The sequence below is a fragment of the Budorcas taxicolor genome, chromosome 11 (assembly GCF_023091745.1).
Source record: "Budorcas taxicolor isolate Tak-1 chromosome 11, Takin1.1, whole genome shotgun sequence".
NCBI classification, from domain to species: domain Eukaryota; kingdom Metazoa; phylum Chordata; class Mammalia; order Artiodactyla; family Bovidae; genus Budorcas; species Budorcas taxicolor.
Genome location: NC_068920.1, coordinates 138,336,313 through 138,363,916, shown reverse-complemented (window position 1 = coordinate 138,363,916; position 27,604 = coordinate 138,336,313). Strand labels below are relative to the sequence as shown.

Below are 27,604 nucleotides of genomic sequence, written 5' to 3'. Positions count from 1 at the left end.
AGCCAGTCTGGTTTTTTCACATCTCACAGCTTAATATTTATTTTACCGTTTATGAAAATCCAAAAGAACGGCCTAACAGAGTTGCCCACCACACGCAGATGACCTTCTCTTTACTCATTCTGTCTCAATCGTGGATTTCTCAACAGCTGACCCAAAGTTCAGAAGACAGTGAGGCGTAACCAGTTTCTGTCATATATATATACATATGTGTATAAAAATACAACTCTGAAATGATGCTGCTTTTTACATAAAATGTATGGAATCAATCTTATTATATAAACTCTCCCGGTATATGCAGTTTGTCAGTTCTTCATCCCACTGCACTATGGCATAAGGGACAGAAGTTGTAGTTGTTTATTTCCTGAGCCAGGACACAATGCTTACACACACTGCACATCCAGAACTGATACTCAGCAATTGGGCTTCCTGTGGCGACACACGTCGGCAGTTTCCCTTCACCTCTGTAAAAACAAGAGAAAGAATTACACTTTAAAACATCTCATCACTTAAAACCTTATTTACTGCACTAAAAAAACTGTGAAGAATGTAAAACATTTCAAGATAAATTTCAAATAAAAACTTTTATTGCAATGAGAAAATAAATCATTAATATACTAGTAAGACTAAAGAAAACAGACATTGAGTACAATGTTAAGGTGGCTTGTTACTTAGTCGCCCAGTGGTGTCAGAATCTTTGTGACCCCATGATCTGTAGTCCACCCGGTTCCTCTGTTCGTGGGATTTTCCAAGCAAGAATACTGGAACGGGTTGCCATTTCTTTTCTCCAGGGCATCTTCTCAACCCAGGAACTGAACCCCCATTTCCTGCACTGCAGGTGGAGTCTTTACTGCTGAGCCACCAGGAGTTAAGGTATGAGACTTTAAAATTTAGTGATTTCATCATTATACTACACTATTTAGATATAAAAATCTATATAAAAATGACATCCACTAATTACAATTGGCCCTACCCTTCAAGAAGGCCATCCAATTCGGATTTTCTGTTATCTTTCGGAGTATGTTTGGTGAAGATTTCTAGAGCAAGATCTTCATATTGCTGCTTCTGTTCCGAACTGAGGGTCTCTAAAGATTCGAGTTTAATAAAAGCTTTTGAACAAGTACCAAAAGCTCTACTGGCACATGCACAGAGTGCTAACAGAGAGTAGATCTCAACTGCAGGGATGATGTCTTCATAGTCTCTCAGGTGAAGAGCTAGGAAAGAGAAGGCAATCTGGATTGTGTAAAGCAATCACGCCATCATGAACATGCATGGGGAAGCATGTTAGACTGGCTCAGTTTAACCTACATGAATGTTAGCAAAGCTAATGGAAACAATGGTAGGTGATCAGAGGACTAGTAGGGGAAGTAGATTACATGACCACCACATTCTGTAACACCAGCCAACAGCTCAGGGCCTATAAAACTTACCACCGCCAAATGATGCACATGGCTGCACCACTTAGAAATACACCAAAAATTATCGGTGTCAAAATACACTGCAGATATAAATATAAATACATAAATATAATTGTAAAATTTTTATATGTTTTATATTTATAAAACATATAAAACATTTATATGTTCTATATAAATATGTTAGAAATTTCTGTGGATTCTCAAAACAACATCATGTTTCTTTTTGTTTTAAAAAAAATGTGTAGTATGAAATCATATGTTTTCTCTCTGTGTTTCTTTGAACAGATTATTGCTTTTCAGTCTGTCTTATTGAAAAAATAGAACTTTGAGAAAAAAGGAAGTGAAACTGAGTCTCTAAGTTATCAGCTCAGATAATTTATTTTGATTACCATATCTTATCTTCACAGGCTGCAGGGCATGGCCAAAATAGAAAAAAAGTGTTACTGAAGTTAATATAAGAGTAACTTGAAGGAGTTTGCCCTTTGTATTCAATTTATGACTTTTTAGACATGTTGCCTATATGAGTTAACACACCCACCTGTCTTCAGTGCAGTGTCAACGTAGCCCTCGTAGAGCTGTCTTTGTGCCAGTATGAAGAAGTGATAAGCCTCAGCCCCTCTCCAAGCATTATCAGTGAAACGACTGCTTGTGGACAGAACTTCTTCTTCCAGCAAACCAGCCAAAGCGGAAGTGGCCTACAAATAAAGCAGACCCGCATCTGCTGTCAGCACAAATCTAACAACAGTCCTTCCAACAGAGATGATTTCTGAAACTTATACATTAAAATATCTAGGGAAGGGGACTTCCCTGGTGGTCCAGGGGAAAAGAGTCCGTGCTCCCAATGCAGGGGGCCCAGGTTTGATCCCTGGTAGAGGAACTAAGACCTCGCATACCACAACTAAGTCCACGAATCGTAACTGCTAAGCCTGTGCACTGCACCACAATGAAGACCCAGCACAGCCAAAATAAATAATAATAAATAAATAAACTAGCATATTTCATCATTACAGAACTGTCACCACAGACTTTTCTATTATAATTCATACTTTGTTAAACTGACACGATCAAATTTTTTCTTTAGTTTTACTGAGGTATAATCAACAAATCAAACTGTAAGATATTTAAAGTGTAGATTGTGGTGATTTTATATACGGATATATTGTGAAAGGATTCTCTTCCCCAAGGAATGATCAAATTTTTAAACAGAATCGATTAAACTTTATGTTAATACAATGCTCATTTGCAACTTAAAAAATACACATATTTCTAGGGAAGCTTTTAAAACTCACTGATTAGAAAGGATTTACCAAGAAAGGAATTAAGCAAACATAACAGATTAGTAAAAATAATCATTTCCAATATTTCCAAGTTGAGATGTCTAAATGTGAGCACTAATTCCATATCATTTATTCTTTTTCCTCAGATCATTTAAGAAAATAAATGCAAACAAACAACTACATTAAATGGTCCATCCATAAAGAGAAGTTTGATCATTTTGGGGTTTTTTTCCCTTAAATGCTTCACATGACTTAACATTACTTAATGCTCCACCTTACCTCTGAGCTCTTCCCTTTAACTTTGCCTCGTTGGGCATTTTTCATTTGTTTGTGGTGCTGCTCTATAAGTAAAGCTGCCAGTACATAGAGCTTCTTCACACGTAAAGGTTTAGTTCTTTTCTTTGCCTCTTCATCTGCAATCTTTAAATAGTTAAAGAGTTGGGGGAAGATATTTCTTAATCTATGTACAAATGTTCTCATTTCTGAAATATGATTCTCTAAAAAGAGGAGTCAGTAGGGTGGAATATAAGTACCATCTGTTTATGACAAATATTTTTAAACACATTTTCTTTTCCTTAGTACTGATAAGTAATTAGTTATTTCCTTAGTATTTAGCCATTGGAATTAGAATGCAAAACAATTTTAGAAAATAACAGATGCTGATAAATAATTAAGTCAGAGTGAAGAAAGCTTTCATTGAAAGGGTAGTATTTTATATAACAGATTTTTAAAATAATTTTCAAGTACCTAGAGATAAGATGGCTTTACCATGGTACATCTCCAGAAATTTAAATCTGTTTAAATGATTCAGAAGGAAATTTTTCCTTTGTCATTAAATCAAATGGTAAAAGAATAGAACAGAATGTAAAATTTGCTTACGTTAATTCCATGCTAGTCATGTTCCCTCCAAATGCCTACTATGAAAAGTGTAACATCTTTAAAACTTGGACATTTAAAAGGACTTGAAAATTTATTATCAACAGGATTTAATTTCCAGTTATGGAAACTTGTACTTTATAGTAGCTGAAAATTCTCTAATTGTTAACTTCAATATTAAGTAAATATACAGTTGTTTAGGAATCAGTAAGGTGCTAAAATTAATAAACAGCCTTTTTAGTAAAAGGTAATACTACTAAGATAACACATAGTTATACTATGATAGTAACAAAATGAGAGGGATTTTGCTGTAACAATATTTGTTTCGAAAAAATGGAAAATGTATTCTTTAGTATATAAGAAAACATTGGTAACTAAAACAAATCAAATACTCAGCAAGATTGTTACATTACCTTAAACATCAGCTTGGCAGCATCGTAAAAGTAATTGGCTTTCCGATAGAGTTCTATGGCATCAAGAGTTTTATTCTTTTCCAATAAATGAGATGCATACCTTGCTAACAGGGAACCAATTTCTTTCATATTATGACTTTTAGCCAATTCAACAGCTTTGTTCCACTTGGGGAAAATATATACAACATACAATTACCCAAGCATTTACAGTCAGATACGTCTAAAAATACATAGAATAAAGCTTTAAGTTTATAATAATAAATAACACTATATCAAAATTTAAAACTGGTAAATAATTTTTTTTAATCAGAGGAATTATAAATTTTAGAAGTCAAATGTGTCAAAATAATCAAATGATCTTAAGATTGATGTGCTTAAGGAGCACATCTGAAAAAGAAAGCATCAAAGTTTATAGTCATGTTAATCTTATAATTCTAATTTTACACAAACTATGAGCAAGAAAAAGATACATTTGTTTATAGTAAAAAAAAATATGGAATTTCAGTTAAGAAAATATCCTATCAGATATAACATTTAAGTTATTTTTATAAAACAAATGGAGCTTTATAAAATACTTTAAGAAAATGTTTAAAAGAATACATTGATAGTGAACAATTTCAGCAATTCTGCATTTTCATTTTAGTTAAATTCCAGCTCTTAAAAATATCAAATATATGTTTTCTATAAGGAAAAGAAAATAGATTTGCCAAAATAAATATTGATAAAGTAACTCAATTCCTTCCTCTTGCAATGACCATTAACTGGTCCTTCTTTGGAAACAAAACACAACCCTAATAAAATGCAGAAAATCATGAAATGACTTCCAGACAAAAACTTGCCAGACTAAAAGCACAGGGTTTTTTCAGGTTCCCATACTGAGTTAGTTATGAGGGGGTCACCCTTAATGGTAGCACTTCAAGAGGTAAGTGCAAATTCTGACATTTTCTCAGTCCTCAACCAAGTAAACAAATATCTGGCTCCTTTCACAAAATCTGTCTCAAGCTTCCCAACCCTTGTCCTGAAAACAGTCTTTACAGCATCACTCTGGTGACTTTCAGCTCCTTACTTGGTTGAGATGTACACAGGTATCCACTGCTGCCTTCGGCTGATTACATTTCAAAAAGGCAGTCACTGCTTGTTCACACATTCCCACTCTCACAAACATCTGTGCTATTTCCTGCGGACAAAACATTACCATCAGATTTCACAGAACAAGGAAAAGGCATCTGCTCAGAAAGATCCCCTGGAGAAGGAAATGACAACCCACTCCAATATTCTTGCCTGGAAAATCCCATGGACAGAGGAGCCTGGAGGGCTACAGTCCATGGGGTCGCAAAGAGTACAACACAACTTAGTGACTGTACAGCAAACAGCATACTAATATTTCTTTTAACCGGACATAGAGGCAGAGGCTACTAACAGAAAGGATGCTAAGGCATCACCTTTTATAAAATCTGTGCTTCACTGCACACAGCACAGATCTGATTTTCAACCAGGTTCTGAAGATACTGAACTCTTGTCTTCTTTCACTTCAGTAGCTACTTTACAGAAATGCCAAGCCCCAAAACAAACCCCAAGCTAGTGGGTAAAAAATACCTTTAAAGGATTGATGTGATACTCAGTGTTAATCATTAATTAGAGGCTTAAGGGAAATCTCACACTTACAGGGCTCTCAAATACCTCTGTTAAGCAATGTCCCAGACAAGTTGGCTATTCATTAGTTCAGGAAACTAGGCCAAAAATGGAAGAGGGGAACCACAACAAAAAACGGTTATGCCCATTGGGCTATACTTGCCAATTTTCAGACTATCTGGATTTTTTTTTCTTTCTTAACATCTAAACGGTCGAAGTTTTTCTCTCCCCATTAATTATGCTGGAGAAGGCAATGGCAACCTACTCCAGTACTCTTGCCTGGAAAATCCCATGGACGGAGGAGCCTGGTGGGCTGCAGTCCATGGGGTCGCTAAGAGTCGGACACAACTGAGCGATTTCACTTTCACTTTCCACTTTCATGCATTGGAGAAGGAAATGGCAACCCACTCCAGTGTTCTTGCCTAGAGAATCCCAGGGACGGCAGAGCCTGGTAGGCTGCAGTCTATGGGGTTGCACAGAGTCCGACATGACCAACGTGACTTAGCAGCAGCAGCAGCAGCAGCATTAATTATGCAACAATTAATTTAAAGAGCCCAAAGAAGAAAATTTAGAACAAAGTTACAGAGTATTCTACCTTTAGGTTCACTTTTTTTTAAACATTAAATTCTTTCTTGTTAATATAACCTACTAAAGTCTAGCTATCTTTTAAAACTTTTCTGATAGTAAATTTCAAACATATATAGACACGTACTACTCCCCACACCCACCTCAAATCACTCTGAAGAGAATCTCTAACAACATATTATTTCATCTGTAAATATTTCACGTGCTCAGCTAATTTTTAAAGCAATGTTATGAAACTGACAAGCCCCACACAAGCCTGTAATCATGTTAAAATAGTAGGAATATGACTGATTTTTTCTTCTCCATTTTGAAGCATTCCGTAATACTGAAAATTGTTTTAATAACTAAAGCATCATTTCACGTCTCAGCAACTGTGAAGTTATAATTTTTAATTCTCCATATTACAAAGTACATTTCCTCACTATAACAGAAAAGCTTATAAAGTAACCTAACAACTCCCAAAACTGAAATGTATAATATCCTACTGGAAGCAACTTGTGGTTTTCTGGAAGTGAATGGGCAAGATTCTCCAATCCCACATAATCTTCTAACATATAATAACATTCAGCTAAGCGTTCCTGGTTCCGGCCTTGTACATAATATTGTATAGCATTCAACCTACAGAAAGAAAAGAAAAACTTTTAAATGAATGTGAATCTCCTGATAAATAAGCACTTTCACCAAAAAAGTTATTTCACTAGAATGGCAGCACTAGTATAGTATTACTCTAATCATCATCTTTAGTTATAAAATATCTTTGAAGCACATAAATTGAAAAACCAAAAAAAGACTGCATAACCTATTTTAGTTACAATATTCTTTGAATATTCTTAAGAAATACTGCTTTACTCTGACACACAGTTGTATTTTCAAACACTGACATAAATAAGTAAGCATACTGATTAAAATGATACCTTCAGAATAAAAGCCAATGATTTCTGAAAATAAGCTACTATAATAAAACAAGCAAACAAACAGTAGAAAGCTACCTGGTGCTAAAGCATACGTCTTCTGGGCTTTGAAACTCCAAAGTCTTACAATGCTCACTTGACAACTGGAAGGATCCCTTGCTCCTCCATGGTAACTAGGGCTATGTGAACTCTGGGACCTGGAAGGATGGTCCTCATTTCCCTGGCATTATTTCATATGGAAGTACTCTACACAGGCAGCTACAATTTCAAGTGCAGAATGAATGGATGGGGAGGTCCAGATAGGTGACCTACCTCTTTTGTCGATCAGCAAAGTAGTCTCCGATGGCATTGTGGGCTTGCTCAAGAAGACTGTCATCCGCATCACCTGATCCAGTCTTCAGGAGCTGGAGTACTCTAAACCAATCTCCCAACTTCAGCCGGAGGCCAATAGCCAGATCTCTACACAAAAAAAAAAAAGATATTCATTCAACAAGCATTTAGCAAGTGCCTGCTATGTGCTAGGTTCAATTCTCCGATACTGAGAATACACAGCAATGAAAAGACAGATAAGTTAACTCTCTAAACATTTTAGAAATTTAGCCTGACCAGGGAAGAGGCAATGGGGAGAACCTGCAACAAAACAGAAAAAAGGAACACTTTTCTGCCTCTTATTCTCCTAGGCTTTCAATTTACTTGGCAAAATAATCCCTTCAATAATAATCATTTCTTTTCATCAGTTTCTTAGACATGATCAAGCTTATTTCATGTTTACATGTTTGGTTTAATATTTCTTTTCAAAGCTTAAGTTGTATTATTATCAGTCTCCTGAAAGCACAAATAATAAAAACTAGATATAATGTTCACAGCTGAAATGAAGTTCATATAGTAGTTTATATAAAGAAAAATGAAATATAAAGAATAAAACTCAATCCCTAAATACCTTGGAATTTCATTTCATGCTCCTTGACAACAGAAATTTAAATAATGACCTAAACCAAAACAAAGAACCTAAATAATGAGTGGTACAATAAATGATAAAGCCCCTAGTCTCTGTAGTTACATGGGTTTTTCCCCTACCAAATGAAAAAATCTCCCATGGCCAGTCATTAACATCACGTAAAGACAGAGAAGAAAGCTGCCCCTGAATTACAAAGCATAAATTAAGGTCATGTTGAATGTCTGACTTGGAATCCAAGCTGAAGTCATTTTTTTTAAAGAAATGGTGTGATATATTTAGTCTATTTTACAATCCTCATTTGTTTAAAAAAAATGCGGATTCTGGGAGCAGTCCAGATGCCTGCACCTTCAGCACTTACCTTCTGTCCATATCCAGATACATCCTTTCCGCCTCCTCAAACCGACCGAAGTAGGCAGCCACCTCTGCCTGCTTCATGGGCTCGCTCTGCAGGTTGCCCAGGCGCTTCACAAACTTAATGCCCTGGTAATCTTTGCAACGCACAAACGCTTGCTCTGCAGTGTGCAAATCCAGTTTCTGAAGAGCTGCTTCAGCTAGCAGGCGCCTATATTAAAAAGAGAAACAGTAAAAGCCTATGGTGAACTATAGATAAACCAGTCTTGAATCAGAATTCAATTACTACACCTACTGCTTCTAGTGAAACACAGTGGGAAGTGATTATTTTAACAAATTTATAAACTTCTTTTTTTTTTTTTTTTTTTTTTTTGCTGCACTGGGTTGCACGCAGAACTTCCCTGACCAAGAATCAAACCCATGGCCCTTGCAGTGGAAGTGCGGAGTCTTAGCCACTGGACCACCAGGGAAGTCCTAATATTATGCTTATGTTGAATATTTCCACCTCTAAATTTCTGTATTTTAAAAAGAAGATCAAGAATGAAAGTTATTCCCACCAGGAATCTAACATCAGAGTAGTGGACAACGGCTGAGATTTTATACTTGATATTTTATGAGGTTTCATTTATTTATTTTTAAATACCAAAGTCGGGGGTGTGGATTATCCTCGATGAACTGAGATGCATCCTCTATTCCAACCTTCTCGATCAGTGCTCGACTGTCTCGAAGGGACCTGATCTCAAAGTTAATGATATAATCCTTGTTTGGATATTCTGGATTCTAAAAGTAAAGATGAAAAGAGAGAAATCCAAATAGTTGCCTTTAGAGTATGTATTTCTTTCTTACAGTCTAAAAAAAGAAAAAGGCAAACGAACAACTGCATCATATTATGAGCAAAACTGGGAAGAAAAGAAATTCCCATGTGTGGGTCTTTTGAATTTTCTGGAAAATACCCATAATCCAGCACTACAGTTACACACACCAATCTGAAGCTAGAGAGCCTGGAGTCAAATCATGCTTGTGCCTGCTGCCAACTGGGTATCACTGGCAAGCCAGCTGGTTTCTCCAGGCCTCAAATTCTTCATCTAAAAAAACGGGATGGTAATCAAATTTACCTTCTAGCATTGTGAGGATTAAATGACATAATACCATATCGAACACTGAGCACAATGCCCAGCTGTGTTATTCACCTTATTCAGTCTCAGAACCAACCTGACACACACTTGTTTCAGATCTCTGAAGAAATACACCTACTGACTGAACCACAGCACCCTTAATCCTCTTCTGCTGCTGCTGCTGCTGCTGCTGCTAAGTCGCTTCAGTCGTGTCCAACTCTGTGCAACCCCACAGACGGCAGCCCACCAGGCTCTGCCGTCCCTGGGATTCTCCAGGCAAGAACACTGGAGTGGATTGCCATTTCCTTCTCCAATGCGTGAGAGTGAAAAGTGAAAGCAAAGTCACTCAGTCGTGTCAGACTCTTCGCATCCCCATGGACCACAGCCTACCAGGCTCCTCCATCCATGGGATTTTCCAGGCAAGAGTACTGGAGTGGGGTGCCATTGCCTTCTCCATAATCCTCTTCTAGTTGCTGAATTTCTTGTCCATCTCCCCAAATTCTCTACTGGAGCCCAGGAACTGTCTTTACTTGTTTCCAAACAATATTTGCTGAATCCATGAACAGATGAATTTTAGGTAAATAATTTTATCTAGCAAGAACTTTCCTGATCTAAATATCTATCAGGTACAGTTGTAACAACAAATAAACACCTCACAAAAAGGTGTTAATTCCCTTCCTTTTTCTTCTGCACTCCTTCCTCCAAGAAATTTCTCATGTTATTTCTTTTTCCTATCTTATTGACATATAACTGGCAAATAACATTTTATTATTTTTAGGTGTACCACACTCATATTATTTCTTAAAATTGTATGCTTGAAGGAATCCACAGTTCAGATAAATATTTCCTGGGTCAACAAGGCCTCAGAGGGAACTATGATATGACAATATTCTTTTCTTTATGGCTTTGCATGTGGTAAGTCAGGCAGAGAACCAAACTGTCACAGAGAACCTGGTTTCCCTCAGTTTAACAACCCCTAAGAGTAAACCAGGCAATAGTACTGCAGAGATTCTTTAGCCTAGTACAAGATACACACAAACTGTGCCCGTGAATGAAGAGTTTTAAAGTACATAGACTGAACTGAACTGGACCAGTTTAAATATGTGTTTTAAAAATTCTTCACAAGTGTCAATATACTCATTTTTAAGCACTCCAGAATTCAAGGCAATCAGCAACTATGAGCCTTTCTTGAAAAAAGCTGTAATGATGAAATCCAGCCTACTAAAAGATTAATCAAAATTAAGAACTCATGCACAGAGAAAATATAGAAAAAGGCGCTGATTAGTAGCTTTCATTTAAATAAATATAAGACTAAACAACAGGAAAAATAGGGTTAGAAAACAAAATGTAAACATTCTAAATCTTGACAAAGTAAAAATCACAATAGAATTAATGAAGAAAGGAGAGAAAGAGGGAGAAAATGTAAGAACATCATCTTTTAGAGTGCACAATCAATAATATCAAACATTAAGATGTTGTTTAAAAGCAGTAGTTTTTTAATTTCACTAGTTTCTTTAGTTTTTCACTGTTTTCTTTCTTAACCCAGAAAAACGGCAGCATTTGTGGTGGAAAAAAAAAATTATCTGAAGTTCTACAATTTCTTCAGATTCACTGTCACACTGTTAAAATTAAACTGAACACTAAAAAAGTAGATTGTACAATGATGCCACTTTTATAAAATTATTCCTGTTTATCTAATCTATCATATCAAATCTATCTTTCCACACATTGGTTACAGTTTGCCAGTGCAGGAGACCTAAGAGACACAGGTTCGATCCCGGAATCAGGAAGATCCCCCGGAGGAGGGCATGGCAACCCACTCCAGTATTCTTGCCTGGAGAAGCTCATGAAGAGAGAGCCTGGTAGGTTACAGTCCAAAGGGTCACAAAGAGGCGGACACAACTGAAGCAATTTAACATGCGATCGTTAAAATATCTAGATTGCAACAGAATTTCAGGCCTTCCTTTTTGATGTTTGATTGCTGAGAGCTCTTAAGCCTCATCCCGACTCCTTCCCTGTCTGCCTCACATCTGGATAAGGTGATAAGAAAGCATTAAGTGTTCCATCCTTTGGTGCCACAGGAGTTTCAAACCACACATATCTCTACCTACTTATGGGAACCCTCACTCTAGCCCCACCTTCTAGTTAGCCAAAAAACCCTAGCCTGTCTCCTTTCCTTGCTCGCAAATCAATTTTGAATCAGTTTAGGAACACTGTCCTTTCTCCCCGAAAAACCTCACTATGTAGGTAAGAGCTTTTTACACCCTTTTGATATGTCTGCGGTGTTAATACTCTTGACATGCAAACAAAATTTGGGGTGGGGGCCATTCCTGCTGCTTTTGTGTGGTCATCATACACAGAAAAGACTGGATCACAATAAAAGGTGCAATTTACATTATCAAACTAAAATATGAAAACATGTTATAAAATGGAACATTTCTGGAAATTTAAAATCTACTATCCCAATTCCAAAAAACATACATAGTACATAGGAAAATAAACACTTTGGATAAACTGAAAGTAAACTTGCAATATATTCTCAGAGTAAAAAATTCTCAAAGATGGTGATCACACCTTTGACCTCAACGAAGGTCAAAGTAGAAGTTCAAAAACCATCTGGAATTTAGAAAGATTACTTTATAAAACCTGAAAATAAAAATGGAAGGAAGGTGGACCTCCAAACAAGAAGTTACTCAAATACTCTAGAACAAGAAAAAGACTAAAGAAAATTATCAAATACTTCTTCAGCCTTCTCTGTTATTAACATAAAATAATGACAACTAACTACCCTTTCTGAGCTCTTGGTCCTAGCACTCCACTAACTGCTTTCTACTCATTATCTTACAAAATAACAATCCTATAAGAAAGGTACTATTACTATTCATATTTTATAGAGATAAAAACAGGCTCACAAGCAGGAAAGGAAAATGAAACTTTACAAGATGAAGGAAGCTGTCTAAAGGTTGTGTGAGTGACAGAGCAGGCTGGAATTCTGCAACCCACACTCCTAACCATACCCCATACTGCCCAGGACAAAAACGAATTCCAGTCAAGCCAACAACAGAAATGTAACTGTTTTTTTAATAAGAATTACCTTTAATATCTCATCCAAAAGAACAGATTTAATTTCTAAATCCTCAAAGTTACAGATATATCCAGAAGTCTGAATGGGCTCCTTTAAAGACAAAAACAAATGTTATGTTTAAAAGTACAAAATTTCCCTTCTTTGACTTATCATGATTTTAAATTTTATTATCAAAATTCTCAAAACAAAAAAGTAGAGAGAATGTCATTAACACCCACATACCTACCATCTAAATATTAACAGTTTGGAGATATACTTCAGTCAATTTTTTGGCTAAAGTATTTTAAAGTAAAGTAAATCTAGAGACATCATGACTTTCACTCCTATTTCAGTATGTATCTCTAAAACATAAGGATGTTCTCTTACATAGCCATATGAAGATGATCACACCTCACATAAGCAGTATTAATTCACTAATGGGATCCAGTATCAGCTTCTGAATTAATCCAAAGATGGTTTATACGGTTTGATAATTCTCATTCATTCCATGTACATTAAATTTAGTTCTTAATGAAATTTGTATCTAAGTATATATATATATATATATATATATGTGTGTGTGTGTGTATATTTATATATATATATATCAAAGAAGTCTCATACCATGAAAAGTACGTCCTCTGTAACATTAGCCAGAGGGTATTGTTGATAGATTCATTTCCTATATGAGATTTAATTTGCCAACATGGAAATACATGAACGTGCTATATGTCTCTTTCTTGCCCTAGTGTTATACAGGCTTGTAGAAATAAAGACGAGCAAATGCATATTATAATGTAAAGTAGCTGTCCTAAACCCCTAGTGGAAAAAATAGGTTAAAATATTATATAAAAAAGAAATAAACTCCCAATATACTTAATACCTCCAAGAACACTGCAAAAAGAATAGGATAATGTCTGATAATGAAAATAACTCAAGAATGCAATTTTTCAAAATATATGTGTAAAGTCATAAAGAAATAGAAAGTAACCTAAAATCCAAATGCAATAATGTATCAGATTTATAACTCTGAAAGTTAGTGCTTCATATATAATAGAAACTTAAAAATTATAATAATAGGAAGACACTAAAAAGATGAAAATAAGTAAATACTGAATCATATTTAGTTTGCGCTTAATATGTTTAAGTTTAATACTGAGGCTCTTGCAGGCATATTATACATGTTCATTAGGTTTTAAAATATATATTTCTTTAAAAAGTAGAAATTGATTAAAATTATATGAGAAAACTTTATAAAATCCCTACACTTCCTCAAAAAATCATATTACATAAAGGCAAATAGTATGCTTTTATGAACAGAAAGAATCAGAACAAAATTTAACTCACAAACAAGTATACGTGATGAAATATTTCTTATAAACTGTAGGAACCTTTTAGAGGCTTTCTTTTGGTACTACATGTAAACCAAGTATACCTGTATAAGAAGGTTCATCACTAGAAAATTTTTTATTTCTAGCTAGATAATTCAACAAAGCAAGACAGACAAAAGCTAAAGTCATGAAAGATGATCTGTGGATAAAAAATAACACCAAAAACAAACAGGAAAGGAGAATCAGAAAGGTAAGCAGAGTGATCAGCCAGGATCAAGATGGCACGGGAAGACCCTTTGTCGCTTTAGGACAGAAGACGATGTCCTAAAGGAGTTCTAGTAAGTCCAGTTTTGAAGAGTATGTCCTCACGTGCTAGAGGCACAGCAAGAAGGGTAACTGACCAAACAGGGACCACAGCCAGCCAGTGTTCTCGTGAATGAAAACAGCAGCTTAGCATGGTTTATAAAGAAATTCAGTCAGTGGTTAAGTCGTTAAGAAATTCACCTACCTTTGAATCTAACAGAAAACTGAAATACTTGCCAAGCCAGACAACAAACTCCAAAAATAAACAAATAAAAGGTTGTTCTTTCGAAACTACTTAAGAAACACTTTCCACTAAGCAAAGATTTGCCCTGGTCCTGGACTCACCATGTGTGCTGCACACACACTATAAACAGCCAGGCATAATCCTCTCACTTCTCCAGGCACATGATTTCAAAATCAGTCTAAATAGGGCCAGCAATGGATAAAGGACCCTCACATTCAAAAAGTATTTCACTTCCATCCTCCAGTTTATCCCATGGTTACCTGCCAAATTTCCACACTTGTTTCTTTGGAAAGGTCAAGCTTTCTCTAAACCTTTGAAAGACAGCGGTGCTTATACAGGTTAAAGGCAACACCCTGAATGCCCTTCCTTTGAGCCACTGGTGGTAGTAGCCGCTCAGTCGTGTCCGACTCTTTGTAAGCCTGCCTGGCTCCTCTGTCCTTGGAATTCTCCAGGCAAGATTACTGGAGTGGGTTGCCATTCCTTTCTCCAGGGGATCTTCTGCACCTAGGGACTGAACCTGGGTCTCCTGCACTGCAGGCTATTCTTTACCATCTGAGCTACCAGGGAAGCCCTTTGAGCCATTACTCAGGGTCTAAAATTACAAAGATCCATAAGACACCTGGCTTCCCTGGTGGCTCAGATGGTAAAGCGTCTGCCTGCAATGTGGGAGACTCAGGTTCGATCCCTGGGTCATGAAGATCCCCTGGAGAAGGCAATGGCACCCCACTCCAGTCCTCTTGCCTGGAAAATCCCATGGACGGAGGAGGCTGGTAGGCTACAGTCCATGGGGCCGCAAAAAGTCAGTCATGACTGAGTGACTTCATAAGACACCTAAGAGCTTTAACTAAGCCTTTGAGAGCAATTTACATCAGGTCATTGGCCAACCCAAAGATCCTGAAGGGAAGGGAAAGTCGCTCAGCCATGCCCCAAAGATCCTGAATAGGGCTCAAATAAGTATATAATTTAGGATATTAAAACTGAAAATAATTTAAGATATTAAAAGGGCAAACAGTTTACCACTAAATAAATTATTACAGAAAATCTTCAGTAGCTCAGAGGCCCCAGCATGTAATTTTTTCCCAAGAGGGAAACTACAGGTCCAAACAAACATCAGTTACTGCCATAAAGCACGTATCAAGTCATCTCTTATTATTTCCACTGCTGCTGCTGCTGCTGCTAAATCACTTCAGTGGTGGCCGACTCTGTGCAACCCCAGAGACGGCAGCCCACCAGGCTCCCCAGTCCCTGGGATTCTCCAGGCAAGAACACTGGAGTGGGTTGCCATTTCCTTCTCCAATGCAGGAAAGTGAAAAGTGAAAGCGAAGTCGCTCAGTCGTGTCTGACTCCTAGCAACCCCACGGACTGCAGCCCACCAGGCTCCTCCATCCATGGGATTTGCCAGGCAAGAGTACTGAAGTGGGTTGCCATTGCCTTCTTCAACTAGCGGAGTACAATAAGAGCACTGAAAATTTCAAATAGAAAATCCACAGATAATTCAAAAATTGTTTAAAAGATTTATCTTCTTAATTATGTTTTGGTTAGGCTACCACTCAAATTTTGAATTCCCAAACACAATAGCTAAGAATTACAGAGCAGACTGACAGGAAAGTTCAGTGCCTAAAAATCAGTTGATGTGAGTCACAAGTAGAAAATAAAAAATATAACTTTAAAAATCAGTGAGAAAGGAGCATTCTGACACACCAGAGAGAGTAGATTATTAGTCATCGTCCACAAGATTATCAGGATGAGAAAGAACATGGATTACCGACTGATAAAGTTCATGTAAATACAAATGAGACAAAGGTAAGCACAGAATAGGCAAAACAGAATGAAAGGACAAGGGAACTTCAAAACCACTTTTTGGTTAGGTTGCCTTAAGCAACTTTGGTAAATAAGACTACAGATTCTCTTTTTTAAAAAACTTTGACAAGGGAAGAAATAAAAACTATACAGTTAGTGACCAAGGTTCCATCTTTTAAATAGAACAGATAATGCTTAGAAAGTACCTTTCAGTGAAAGTAGAGAATATTTAAAAGATAAATGTTAATCCCACTTAAGACCAAATATTTTTGAGTTCCACAGAAATGTTCCTATTTATTTTCAGAATTCATACAGCCAACACTAACAAATCTCTTGAAGAAACAAAGGAGAAATGTCCAGGTTTTGGTTTTTGGCTCATTATTTATGCACCATTAATGCTCATTTCTTGGTTTTACCTCAGGATCCAAGTTTCTGAAAACATACATTCTTGTTTTCTCCATCACTGCAAACAAATCAGGATTATCTTTGGCCCACTTCATATCCCAGACATCTTTTCGCTCCAGTTTTAACAACTCGCCAATGACTTGCTGTCCTGTGCTGTCTGTCACTCGAGCATCCAAGTCAAAGAAGGTTAAAACTCCTAAGATGTCGATGATAGCAAGGCGGCTAAAAGCAATGAAATTGGAGGAGGGGAAGAAACAGTAATCTCACATTCATGAGTATAATTACCTGTCACCATTCTTCAAAATAACTTCATCAGAACCCAGGAAGAAGATAGAAATGGCTTTAACTAATTAACTTTAAACAAACATTTATAAATTTGATAGAAGACATGGGGTACTTTCCATTTTGCTTCCTTGAGAGAAAAAAGTATCCAAGGGACTAAAGCAACTGGTATGCAAATAACCTAAAATATTACAGTAGAATTTCTATATTTTGCCCAATTAGAGAAAAATATCTTTGCCCAATTTGAGAAAAACATCTATATATATATATATTCCTAATAAATATAATATTTAAATACAAATATAGTATAGTAAAACCACACTGGACTATACAAGTTGAAACAAATACACGTCTTTGCATTTGTTACATAAATAAAACAATCCCAGTGGATGACAGTCTACCTATGGAAAGTTTTCAGACTTACCTAGAGTTGCAATTCAAGGATAATTGGTAGGCTTGACAATCAAGGAAATACTTTTGAATCAAACCAACGTTAGGAAGACTGTATCTCTGAAAGGTGCCAGATTCACGACTCTACAGAAAATATTTTTGATTACTAAAGCCTATTTACCATAATAACATTAAATTACAACTACAGGTCTCTCTATATGTTCATACATTTGCTTCACATCCAAAGTGGTAGTGTCACAGTGAATTCTCAATTCTGATACTGATCATGTTCTGAGTATATATTTACCTCCTAATTTAATTAAAACCTTTTTAAAGTGGCTGAAGATGATCTAATATTTTTCACGTAATATCCAAGAAGAAAAAGTCAGAAACCTAGTTCTTTTTAATACACAAAGTCTTATATCAGATGGAAGACATATCTAGGGTTATTTACAATTGTCTAGTTTAATATTCAGGGTACACTGAAAGCTAACATATACAGCACCTACTGAACTAAATTTCATATACATGAAAAATAAATATAAGACTACCATACAAATACAGTTGTCACTGAAAGTCTGTGTTGTCATCCTGTAGCCATCTATATGATACTAGTTCATGGCAAAAGGTGATGATCAGAAAGCAGTGATACAGTGAGTACTATTTCCATGTGTTTAAACATAGAACAGGAGGTAAGTTTCCATGCAACTCTGTGCAAGCTTAAGGCTGACAAATCAACAGAGCAACAGACAGCAAAACCCTACTGTGTCTGGGGCCATGGCAATGGGAAAAAACAGGAGGCTACCCTCAGCCCACTATTCCCTCTCCCTTTCTACCAGGAGCAGCTCTCTCCTCTGTGCATGCTTCTGCAGAGGGCCTGTCAGGAAGACTGGGGAGGGCAAAGGACTGGTAACAAGGGCAGATATTTTTTTAATCTACAAAAGACAGGTACAGGCTTCAAAAGAGTTCATATATTGAAGTATGCAATCAGATTTTGTTTTTTAAAAAGTAGGTCCTATAACTTTGAGTTTGAAAACGTCATGGTTTTAAAAGCTTTTTATATTTCAACAGTGGAAAGTTTTCAATGCAGAAGGTATCTTTACCACTAAAATTTTTGCTAGTATTAAAACTGTCTGAGTGTTTCTTATAGGAAGACTCTCTCATTTAGGAATTAAGTCCATTTTTATGGTTGATCTGACTTGCATATTCTTTTTATTCTTTCCTGCAAATGTCAGAAACACAACTAACACAACCGAAAAACGTGCTAAGTAACAAAGAATATAAAAAGAAAAGACTCTCTACAGAGCTGACTGTAAGACAAACTGCTTAAAACATACACCAAATTCATTTGGTGAGAAAAATGAATACTATGTTCTTAAGATTTTCCCCCCATAAACTTAGCTAATGTCTAAAGAATGTAACTAGAACTGGAAATACACACACTCAAGGATCTATTTACATAATTCAAACTTAATGACTCTACCAGCTTTACTATATTCAGCATTTATTTCTAAAATCACTATTTTCAAATTTCAGAGCTCAAGAAGAGACACTATAACATTGATACACTGATTTTATTTGAAAAATTCAGCAAAAATTTGCCACGGACTTCTTTATTTTATTGGCTAGCAAACACACTACCTCTTCATTCTAAGTCTTACGAAAACAGCTGAGCCAAAGCACTTTTTCTCCAGTACAAAACAAAGCAGGCTACATAGAGAGGAAACTTTCCAAGACCTACTGCCACCGTCCAATCTACTCCACGTAGGCCAATCTTTACAAGGCTCATTCAACCCAGTGACAGACTCTCCCCAGCTGGCCACGAGTCTACTACCTTCACAGTTATTTTTTGCAAATGATTAACACTTTGTGAGGCAATCTTTGAAACTTCATTTCTTTTGTTGGACCTAGTAAAACCAGAAGATGAGGTTCAAATCCAAAACATATTGCTTTGCCCTGTTTTCACCACTTAAAAGATTACTGTTCATAGAATAAGGTTTTTTTAACCACTTACCACAATCAATGTCTTATCAGATGCAGTTATGGCACAAATCGGATCCCTTGTGCCCTAAAATAAATCAGTGTTACTCTTTATCAAACATTTATTGAATGACTGATCTGGTATAAGGTGGTATGCAATTCACCAAGAATACTTCAGCTATATATTTATTAACCACTATTTACTTACTGAGCACCTACTATGTGACAGACACTGAAGCGATGGAGATACTCGGATGTAATCTTTGCCCTCAGGGATTACTCAGAAGTCTAGTGGGAAAAGTGGACCCAGCGCCTAACGACAGTACAGTGTGATCAGAGCGGAGGTAAACACAGGAGTTTCGAGAACACAGACGGAGGAGCCTAAACTTCACCAAAATGGGAGGAGAGGCAAACACTTGAGCTTAGTCATAAAAGATGAACATTCAGCATGCCAAAATAAAGAAGGGGTAAATGGTATGGCACTGTTACAACCTGGATGGATCTTTACAAAAATAGCCATTCTCAAAAGGTGACACGCTATATGATTCTCTTCACAGGACATTCTCAGACTGACAAAACTATAGAGATGGAAACAGGTTAGTGACTGCCAGGGGACAAGGATGGGGGTGGAGAGTGAGTACAAAAATGAAGAAGCAGCATGAGGCAAGCTCCTTTACGGTGATAAAGTTACATAAAACTACACGTGGAAACTAGTGAGAACCGAGTAAGGAACTGAGTTGTAGTCTAGTTCACAGCATCATTACCAATGTCAGTTTCCTGATTTTGATATTGTACTACCATTACATAAGATGTCACCATGTGGGAAGCTGGGTAAAGTGGTTTTATGTGCTATTTTGCAACTTCCTATGAGCCTAAGATTGTGTCAAAGTAAAAAATTTTTTAAAATCAAAAGAAGAAAACATAGCAGATCTAGAACAAGTTGAATCAGAACAGAAATTTTTAAAAGAATTACTAGAGTAATATGCTATTCACCGGAAACAAATTTTTTCATGTCTCAAAATAAAATTACAGTATCTCCAAATCTATGGATATTAACATTTGCTGGCACTAATAAAATCACGTACTTGAATGGCTTTACTATAATCAAGCACCCCATCCAATGATCCAGAAGGAGTATCATCAACATGATAAATTCTGGAAAAAAAAATTCAAATTTCAATGACAGCATAAGTAAGGTTTATACTATTTCATGATCTCTAGAACAATTAAAGGATTGGATAACACCAATGAATACTGTTATTTAATATTAATGTCCTGATCATTTTAAAGAGTTCTTGACACAGCTCAACCTTATAAAGTCAGAAACGACTGATCACGTGTTTACTAGTTATGCAAGCGCCATGTTCCTGGAAGCTGGGACAAAACTATAACTAGACATTGAATCACAGATTTCCAATGAATTTCAATAAGCTGCAAAAGGTATTCCCCTTACTCTCCCAAGGAACATCGGTCAGGAACAACTTCTAAAGCACCAGGTGTCTCTGTTGTTTCTCCGTAACAGAAAAGGAATTTCTGTTTTTCCATATGCTTTTTCCTTTTTATCGATATGCTTAAGAAAAGTAAAACTTAAGTGTATTTGGGAAGCTCTAGTTAATGGGATTTTCGTTCTGAAGAAAAGAACCTTCCCCTAAGCTTCCTGCGTTATGAAAAGGCGCCACCTCAGGTGTACCACCTCTAGGATATCTTTACTGTAACACCTGCTCACACCGCAGTATCACTGCTAGTTTACTTGCTTTTCCCACTAGGCGGTGATTTTCCTAGAGGCAAAGACTGCATCTCTAGTGCCTGCCACACACTGTCAGGCGCTCTATAATGTCTGCTGAAAAAACAGTAAAACAAATGGAGGAACAGAGTAGCCCTGAGGCCCTGTGCAAGTTATTTAACTTCTCGGAGCCTCAATTTCTTTGTCTGTAAAAGAAGGCTAACAATTTGCCTTTTGCAGGATTTTTGAGAGGCATAAATTAAATGATGTTTGTAAAGCACACATGTACAGAGCCTGATCCATAAAAAGGAGTTTGAGACCTTGTAGCTACAATATAATCATGGGAAATTAAGCCATTTTCTACTTTTAAAATATCATTAAATCTTATCATTGTTAAATTGAAGTCACATTTGTATTTTCATCAATATAATAAGGAGATCAAATGTTAAATAAATACAGGTGACAGAACTGTATGAAACACAGGAAGGTATACCGATTTAGAGATAACCATATTTCTACTTCTTAATATATTTCCATTAAGTACATAGAGTTAATAACTCTACTTAGCTGTCACAAAGTAAAAGTCAAAGATTAGAATAGGAGGTCTCTCAAGAGATCACCTGACCCAAATCCCTTTATTAAAACAAGTAGGGTGCTACAAGAAACGCCAGTCTTGAGTCAAGGGGCTCAGAGCCAGATAAACCTGACAGTATGTCCCATCTCTACTTATCAGAGGATTGGATAAGCAGAGATGGGACCTCTGTGTCTCAGTTTCCTGAGAAACAAGAATAATATGAGTACTGACAAAACGCACCAGTATCTGGCACGCAAGAAGTAACAAGAAGTACTCAATCAATGCTGGCTCTTATCACCATCGCCAGCTGTATTTTACAGATGACGAAACCAAGGTTCAGAGACAACTGGCCCAAAGTCATTAAAACTAGCAATTATATTCCAGACAGAAATATAAGGAAATGATGCCCTCAGTATTTAAACAAAAGCTGGATCACTTTAGCTCACTCCGGGGAGAGGCTAGACTTTCCTTCCCCAGCCTCGTCCTAAGGTCCACCTTCCCCACAGACTGCAGGTCTCCTGTTATCACTGCCACGTCTGCCACGTGCTCTCCCCAAAGAGGCCAGAAGCGATCTGCATTGAGTCTCTCAGGACTACCAAGAAGACACCAAGGACTCTCTTTCAACTGTTGTTTTTTTTTTTTCTTGCTTCCACATGAATTTACATATCCAAAATACTTTTACTGGGGTTATATCGCCTACCTTAGTACACAAGTGAGTCATAAAAGGAAGGGAAGACTGCATTAAGATCTCAAGTAGTTTGAAGGAAAATGATATGAAAAAAGCAACCTGAGATTTCTGAAAAGTCTGCTCGCTGCCCACCAACAACAACACAGGCCTGTGCCTTCATTAAGAATCATCAGGTTAAAATTACTCAACCAAATGCTTTGCTTAAAGGCTCAGAATAACAACAAAAGAGCAACAAACATGGAATGTCACTAACAGAGACAACATAACTTAGAGAACACAGTAAATGCACTGCAAGACTTACTACAAAGAATCCCTCCATCAGGGCTCCTAATTTCTCCATGTGGTAGAGTCGTCTTTACCCCCACTTCTAAGAAACAGTTCCAACCCCCAGGCCCCTGGAATCCAGGGCAAGAGAAAGAAGGAGAGGCACCAGTTCTGCCCACCCACAGACTTTCTCAATATCTGTGTCTAAGGACCTGCCTCTCCTGTGATGATTATGACAATAGAATCATCCCACTTTCCTGGAAAAACCTCTACCCCTAATCCATAGGAATGAAGTTTTGGTTAGACATTTAGATTTCAATTGAATAATCACGTTTCAGTGTACCATTACAACTGTAATATGACGAGAGCAGATGAGTGAGAATATCCTTCCTTATAAAAACACAGGCTTCTGGTCTTTAAAGGCTTTTTTTATTACACCACATGCTACTTCTCTTTAAACACACAGGGCTTCCCTGGTGGTCCAGTGGTTAAGAATCTACCTGCCAATGCAGGGGACACCGGTTTGATCCCTGTTGCAGGAAGATCCCACACACCACGGGGCAACTAAGCCCGTGAGCCACAACTACTGGGTCCGCACATCCGAGAGCCTGTGCTCCACAACAAGAGAAGCCACTGCAATGAGAAACCCATGCCCTGCCATTAGAGAGCAGCCCGTTTGCTGCAAATAGAGAAAGCCTGAGTATAGCAACAAAGACCCAGTACAGCCAAAAGTAAAACTAATTTAAAAAATTTAAACACACAAATCTGAAAGATATTCAAATTAATGGAAAAATATTATTTCTAGTAATCAAAACAATTTACGGTTCTCAAGCATGACAATTTATAAATAGCTGTGTCCGATTCAAATGTGATATGGTTGAGCCACTAAAAAATGTACATTAAAAGATATACCTTTCTCTCCCTTCTTTCCGAGAACGGGTGATCTGATTAATTTCCAATGCTGTAAGCTTCTTTGCCACACGATATTGCCAGATATAAAATGCTTCTTTCGAAGCTGCTATCACATGGGTTTTGGTCATTGTAACAAATAATGGCACTATTAAAAAGAACAGAAAGACAATTTGGTTACAATTAGAATCACAAAACGTTTGTGCCGCAAATGACTTCAGCGATCATGAGTCCAACCCCTTATTTTACAGACGGAATATTCCAAACACAGTCTGAGAAATCAGAAGAGTCAAAAGCCTACAGGACCATACAAAAATATCAACTCAAAAGGGATCAAAGACCTAAATACAGAACTCTTAGAAGAAAACTTATGTGTAAATCTTTGTGACATTGGGTTAGGCAATGATTTCTTAAATATGACACCAAAAATGCAAGCAATAAAAGAAAAAAAAGGAGATAAACTGGACTTCATCAAAATTAAAATATTTGTGTTCCATAGGACACCATCTAAAAAGTGAAAGACAATCCACAAAAGGAAGAAAATATTTGAGAATCAAATATATGATAGGGAATTAGATCTAGAATGTCCAAATAACACTTATAACAATAATATATCACAATAAATTAGATTATTTATTTATTATTAGCCAATTAAAAATTGAGCAAAGCATCTGAATAGACATTTCTCCAATGAAGATATACAAATGGCCACTAAGCAAATGAAAAGAGGCTCAACATCATTAGGCATGAGGCAAATGCAAATCAAAACCACAATAATACTTCACATCTACTAGCATGGGTAGAATCAAGATGTCAGACAATAATGAGTATTTGCAAAAATGTGGAGAAACGGTAGGAATGTAAAACGGTGCATCCACTTTGAGAAACTGCTTGGTAGTTCTTCAGAATGGTAAATATGGAATTACCATATGCCCTAGCAATTCCACTCCTAGGTATACACCCATCATTAATTTAGAAAAAGATATTCTTCAAAGTTCCTTCTCACTAAGAATATATTCTCTTAAACATCTTTTCATCTGTTCCATTTCCTAGTGAATATTTAATTAAAATTTCCACTGTGTACCCTTTGATGAAATAGAAAATCCATCATAAACAGATAAAGAAACAGAGAATTAAAGATATAAAATAACTTGCCCAAGGTTAGTCAGGCAAAAATAAACAAAATAAACGATATAAAAAGAAATACACACATTCACACAAAACACAGAAAAACAAAAAACTCATAAAAGATCATTTTAGTACCTAATTTCTAAATTCACAGTTAAAATGGCACAAAACATATTTTTCAATTCACAAACACTGTACAAAGTAATCACTAATAAAGTCAGGATAATGGGAAAGTGTTAATAACAGGCACCATTTATGGAGTTCTTATGCTGTGTACTATGTTTGGTCGCTCAGCTGTGTCCAACTCTTTGTGACCCCATGGACTGCAGCCCGCCAGGCTCCTCTGTACATCAGGGATTCTCCAGGCAAGAATACTGGAGTGGGTTGCCATGCCCTTCTCCAAGGGATCAAACCCATGTCTCCCGCGTTGCAGGCAGATTCTTTACTGTCTGAGCCACCAGGGAGTTCTTGCCACAGTACAAATAAAGGACATTTAAGGCAGTAAGAGACATAGGAACTGAACAAAAAATTAGAAACTAGACTGATGGTATGGTGTTAATTGAATAAACAAGTTGAGATTCAAATACAAAAATGTTTATATGCTAAGTACCTCAGTAAGTTGAATTATATTTTAAAAAATTTTTTTCATTACAATTGTCACGATTTCTCTATTCAAAATGTGTACCAACTGCTACCAAACTCTAGAGGGAGCAAGAAGCCTTCCTTTAAAGAACAGCTGGTTGGAAGGCAGTCCTGAGAACGGTGGCAGGGCCCCAATTCAGGGGGAGCCCTGAGTGAGACGAAGGAGCAGGCCATGTCCAGGTTTTGCTCAACTTTCGCTGATCCCATCTGCACTAAATCATAAGATATCAGCTAAATATTCAGCAAATTCTACCATGGATACTCTGACACAAATAACTATTATGCCTTTAGTGTGATATGAAGTAAGTTCATAAACCTTAACTGCTTTCTAATAAAATACAGTGTTTCCTAAGCATATAAAAGCATTTTTAACCAGTGCTTAGCTACAATTAAAAATTATAGTCATGTTTCCGCTGACGTATATTGTCACCCTGCTTATTTAACTTCTATGCAGAGTACATTATGAGAAACGCTGGGCTGGAAGAAGCACAAGCTGGAATCAAGATTGCCGGGAGAAGTATCAATAACCTCAGATATGCAGATGACACCACCCTTATGGCAGAAAGTGAAGAGGAACTAAAAAGCCTCTTGATGAAAGTGAAAGTAGAGAGCGAAAAAGTTGGCTTAAAGCTCAACATTCAGAAAACGAAGATCATGGCATCTGGTCCCATCACTTCATGGGAAATAGATGGGGAAACAGTGGAAACAGTGTCAGACTTTATTTTGGGGCCCCGAAATCACTGCAGATGGTGACTGCAGCCATGAAATTAAAAGACGCTTACGTCTTGGAAGAAAAGTTATGACCAACCTAGATAGCATATTGAAAAGCAGAGACATTACTTTGCCAACAAAGGTCCGTCTACTCAAGGCTATGGTTTTTCCAGTAGTCATGTATGGATGTGAGAGTTGGACTGTGAAGAAAGCTGAGCGCCGAAGAATTGATGCTTTTGAACTGTGGTGTTGGAGAAGACTCTTGAGAGTCCCTTGGACTGCAAGGAGATCCAACTAGTCCATTCTGAAGATCAACCCTGGGTACTCTTTGGAAGGAATGATGCTAAGGCTGAAACTCCAGTACTTTGGCCACCTCATGCAAAGAGTTGACTCATTGGAAAAGACTCTGATGCTGGGAGGGATTGGGGGCAGGAGGAGAAGGGGACGACCGAGGATGAGATGGCTGGATGGCATCACCAACTCGATGGACGTGAGTCTGAGTGAACTCCGGGAGTTGGTGATGGACAGGGAGGCCTGGCGTGCTACGATTCATGGGGTTGCAAAGAGTCGGACACGACTGAGCGACTGAACTGAACTGAACTGAAATAATCACAAGTTTATTATTAGCTGAATTTAAAAGTTAGTGGTTCACAGCAAGTCAAACTTGGGATTCAAATCACAGGCACTTGCTTTAAGTCTGTGTACATGGTCCGTCGCTCAGTCATGTCTGACTCTGCGACCCCATGGAGGCCTTAGATAAATTACTTATTCCAGCTGAACCTTGGTCTGCTTACTGTAAATTGAAGATAATAATATTACCAACCTTGGAGAGCTACTTGAAGGATTAAGAAAGAAATAAACATAAGCATAGTATAGCATCTGGCATAGAATACATAATTAATAATAGTAATTTTAAATGCCAGTATTTACTGAATTTCTAAAAATTATGCCAGGTATGTTATGTAATTATATTAGTATATAATTAATGTATCACATATATAATTCATACCTACCCTGTAAGGTGGGCACTATCATTATCCCCACTTAGCAGATGAAGAAACTGAAGGATGGAATGGTTAAATAAGTCACTGAAGTCACACGACTAGAAAAACAATAGAAGCTGGGACACAAACACAGCCAATCTGGTTCCAGAGTCTGTGTTCTGACCACTATGGCAGACTGCTTCTCCTTAAGGGTTAATAACTGTTAGATGTGGTTGCTATTATTTTTGCTTTTTATAATAAAACTATATAAATTCACTAGTCAATACAACAAAAAACAAAAATATATATGAAATGTGTTCTTTTGAATCATTATGGCAGCAATTTTGGCAAATTCATATGCATAGATAATGCTATCTACATAAATTATGCTAGATCTTTATTTATTATCTATCCCATCCAGGTGGTTTAGTTCTTAAGTTTCCTGGAACTAAGCCTCTAGGAAAAAGTTAGAAGACCATATATTGTAATAGATACAATATTTTTGGGGAAAAAACACAGCCAGGATAAAAGCAGTCCATGTCCTTCTCAACTACTCAATATCTGGAAAGAAAAAATTTGAAATCTCTATAAAGATTACTGGAAAAAAAAGTTAAAGAAAGTAATTACGCTTCCATTAATTGAACCTTGTA

The 27,604-nt window shown here is 36.9% G+C and overlaps 1 protein-coding gene across 1 annotated transcript in view; it reads right to left on the bottom strand.

The window, feature by feature from the left end:
• Positions 1–246: 246 nt before the first annotated feature.
• WDR35 (WD repeat domain 35) overlaps positions 247–27,604 on the bottom strand; it is a 51,432-nt gene continuing 24,074 nt past the window's right edge. Inside the window, exons 13-28 of the mRNA XM_052648696.1 lie at positions 23,494–23,638; positions 20,418–20,487; positions 19,367–19,420; positions 17,387–17,496; positions 16,692–16,902; positions 12,628–12,708; positions 9,062–9,198; positions 8,426–8,629; positions 7,422–7,568; positions 6,684–6,816; positions 5,048–5,158; positions 3,982–4,146; positions 2,972–3,112; positions 1,954–2,110; positions 971–1,211; positions 247–461 (exon numbers count right to left, since the gene is read on the bottom strand). Coding sequence (XP_052504656.1) covers positions 311–461; positions 971–1,211; positions 1,954–2,110; positions 2,972–3,112; positions 3,982–4,146; positions 5,048–5,158; positions 6,684–6,816; positions 7,422–7,568; positions 8,426–8,629; positions 9,062–9,198; positions 12,628–12,708; positions 16,692–16,902; positions 17,387–17,496; positions 19,367–19,420; positions 20,418–20,487; positions 23,494–23,638 — 2,258 coding nt within the window. The 3' untranslated portion in view covers positions 247–310. The remainder of the gene's footprint in view (positions 462–970; positions 1,212–1,953; positions 2,111–2,971; positions 3,113–3,981; positions 4,147–5,047; positions 5,159–6,683; positions 6,817–7,421; positions 7,569–8,425; positions 8,630–9,061; positions 9,199–12,627; positions 12,709–16,691; positions 16,903–17,386; positions 17,497–19,366; positions 19,421–20,417; positions 20,488–23,493; positions 23,639–27,604) is intronic.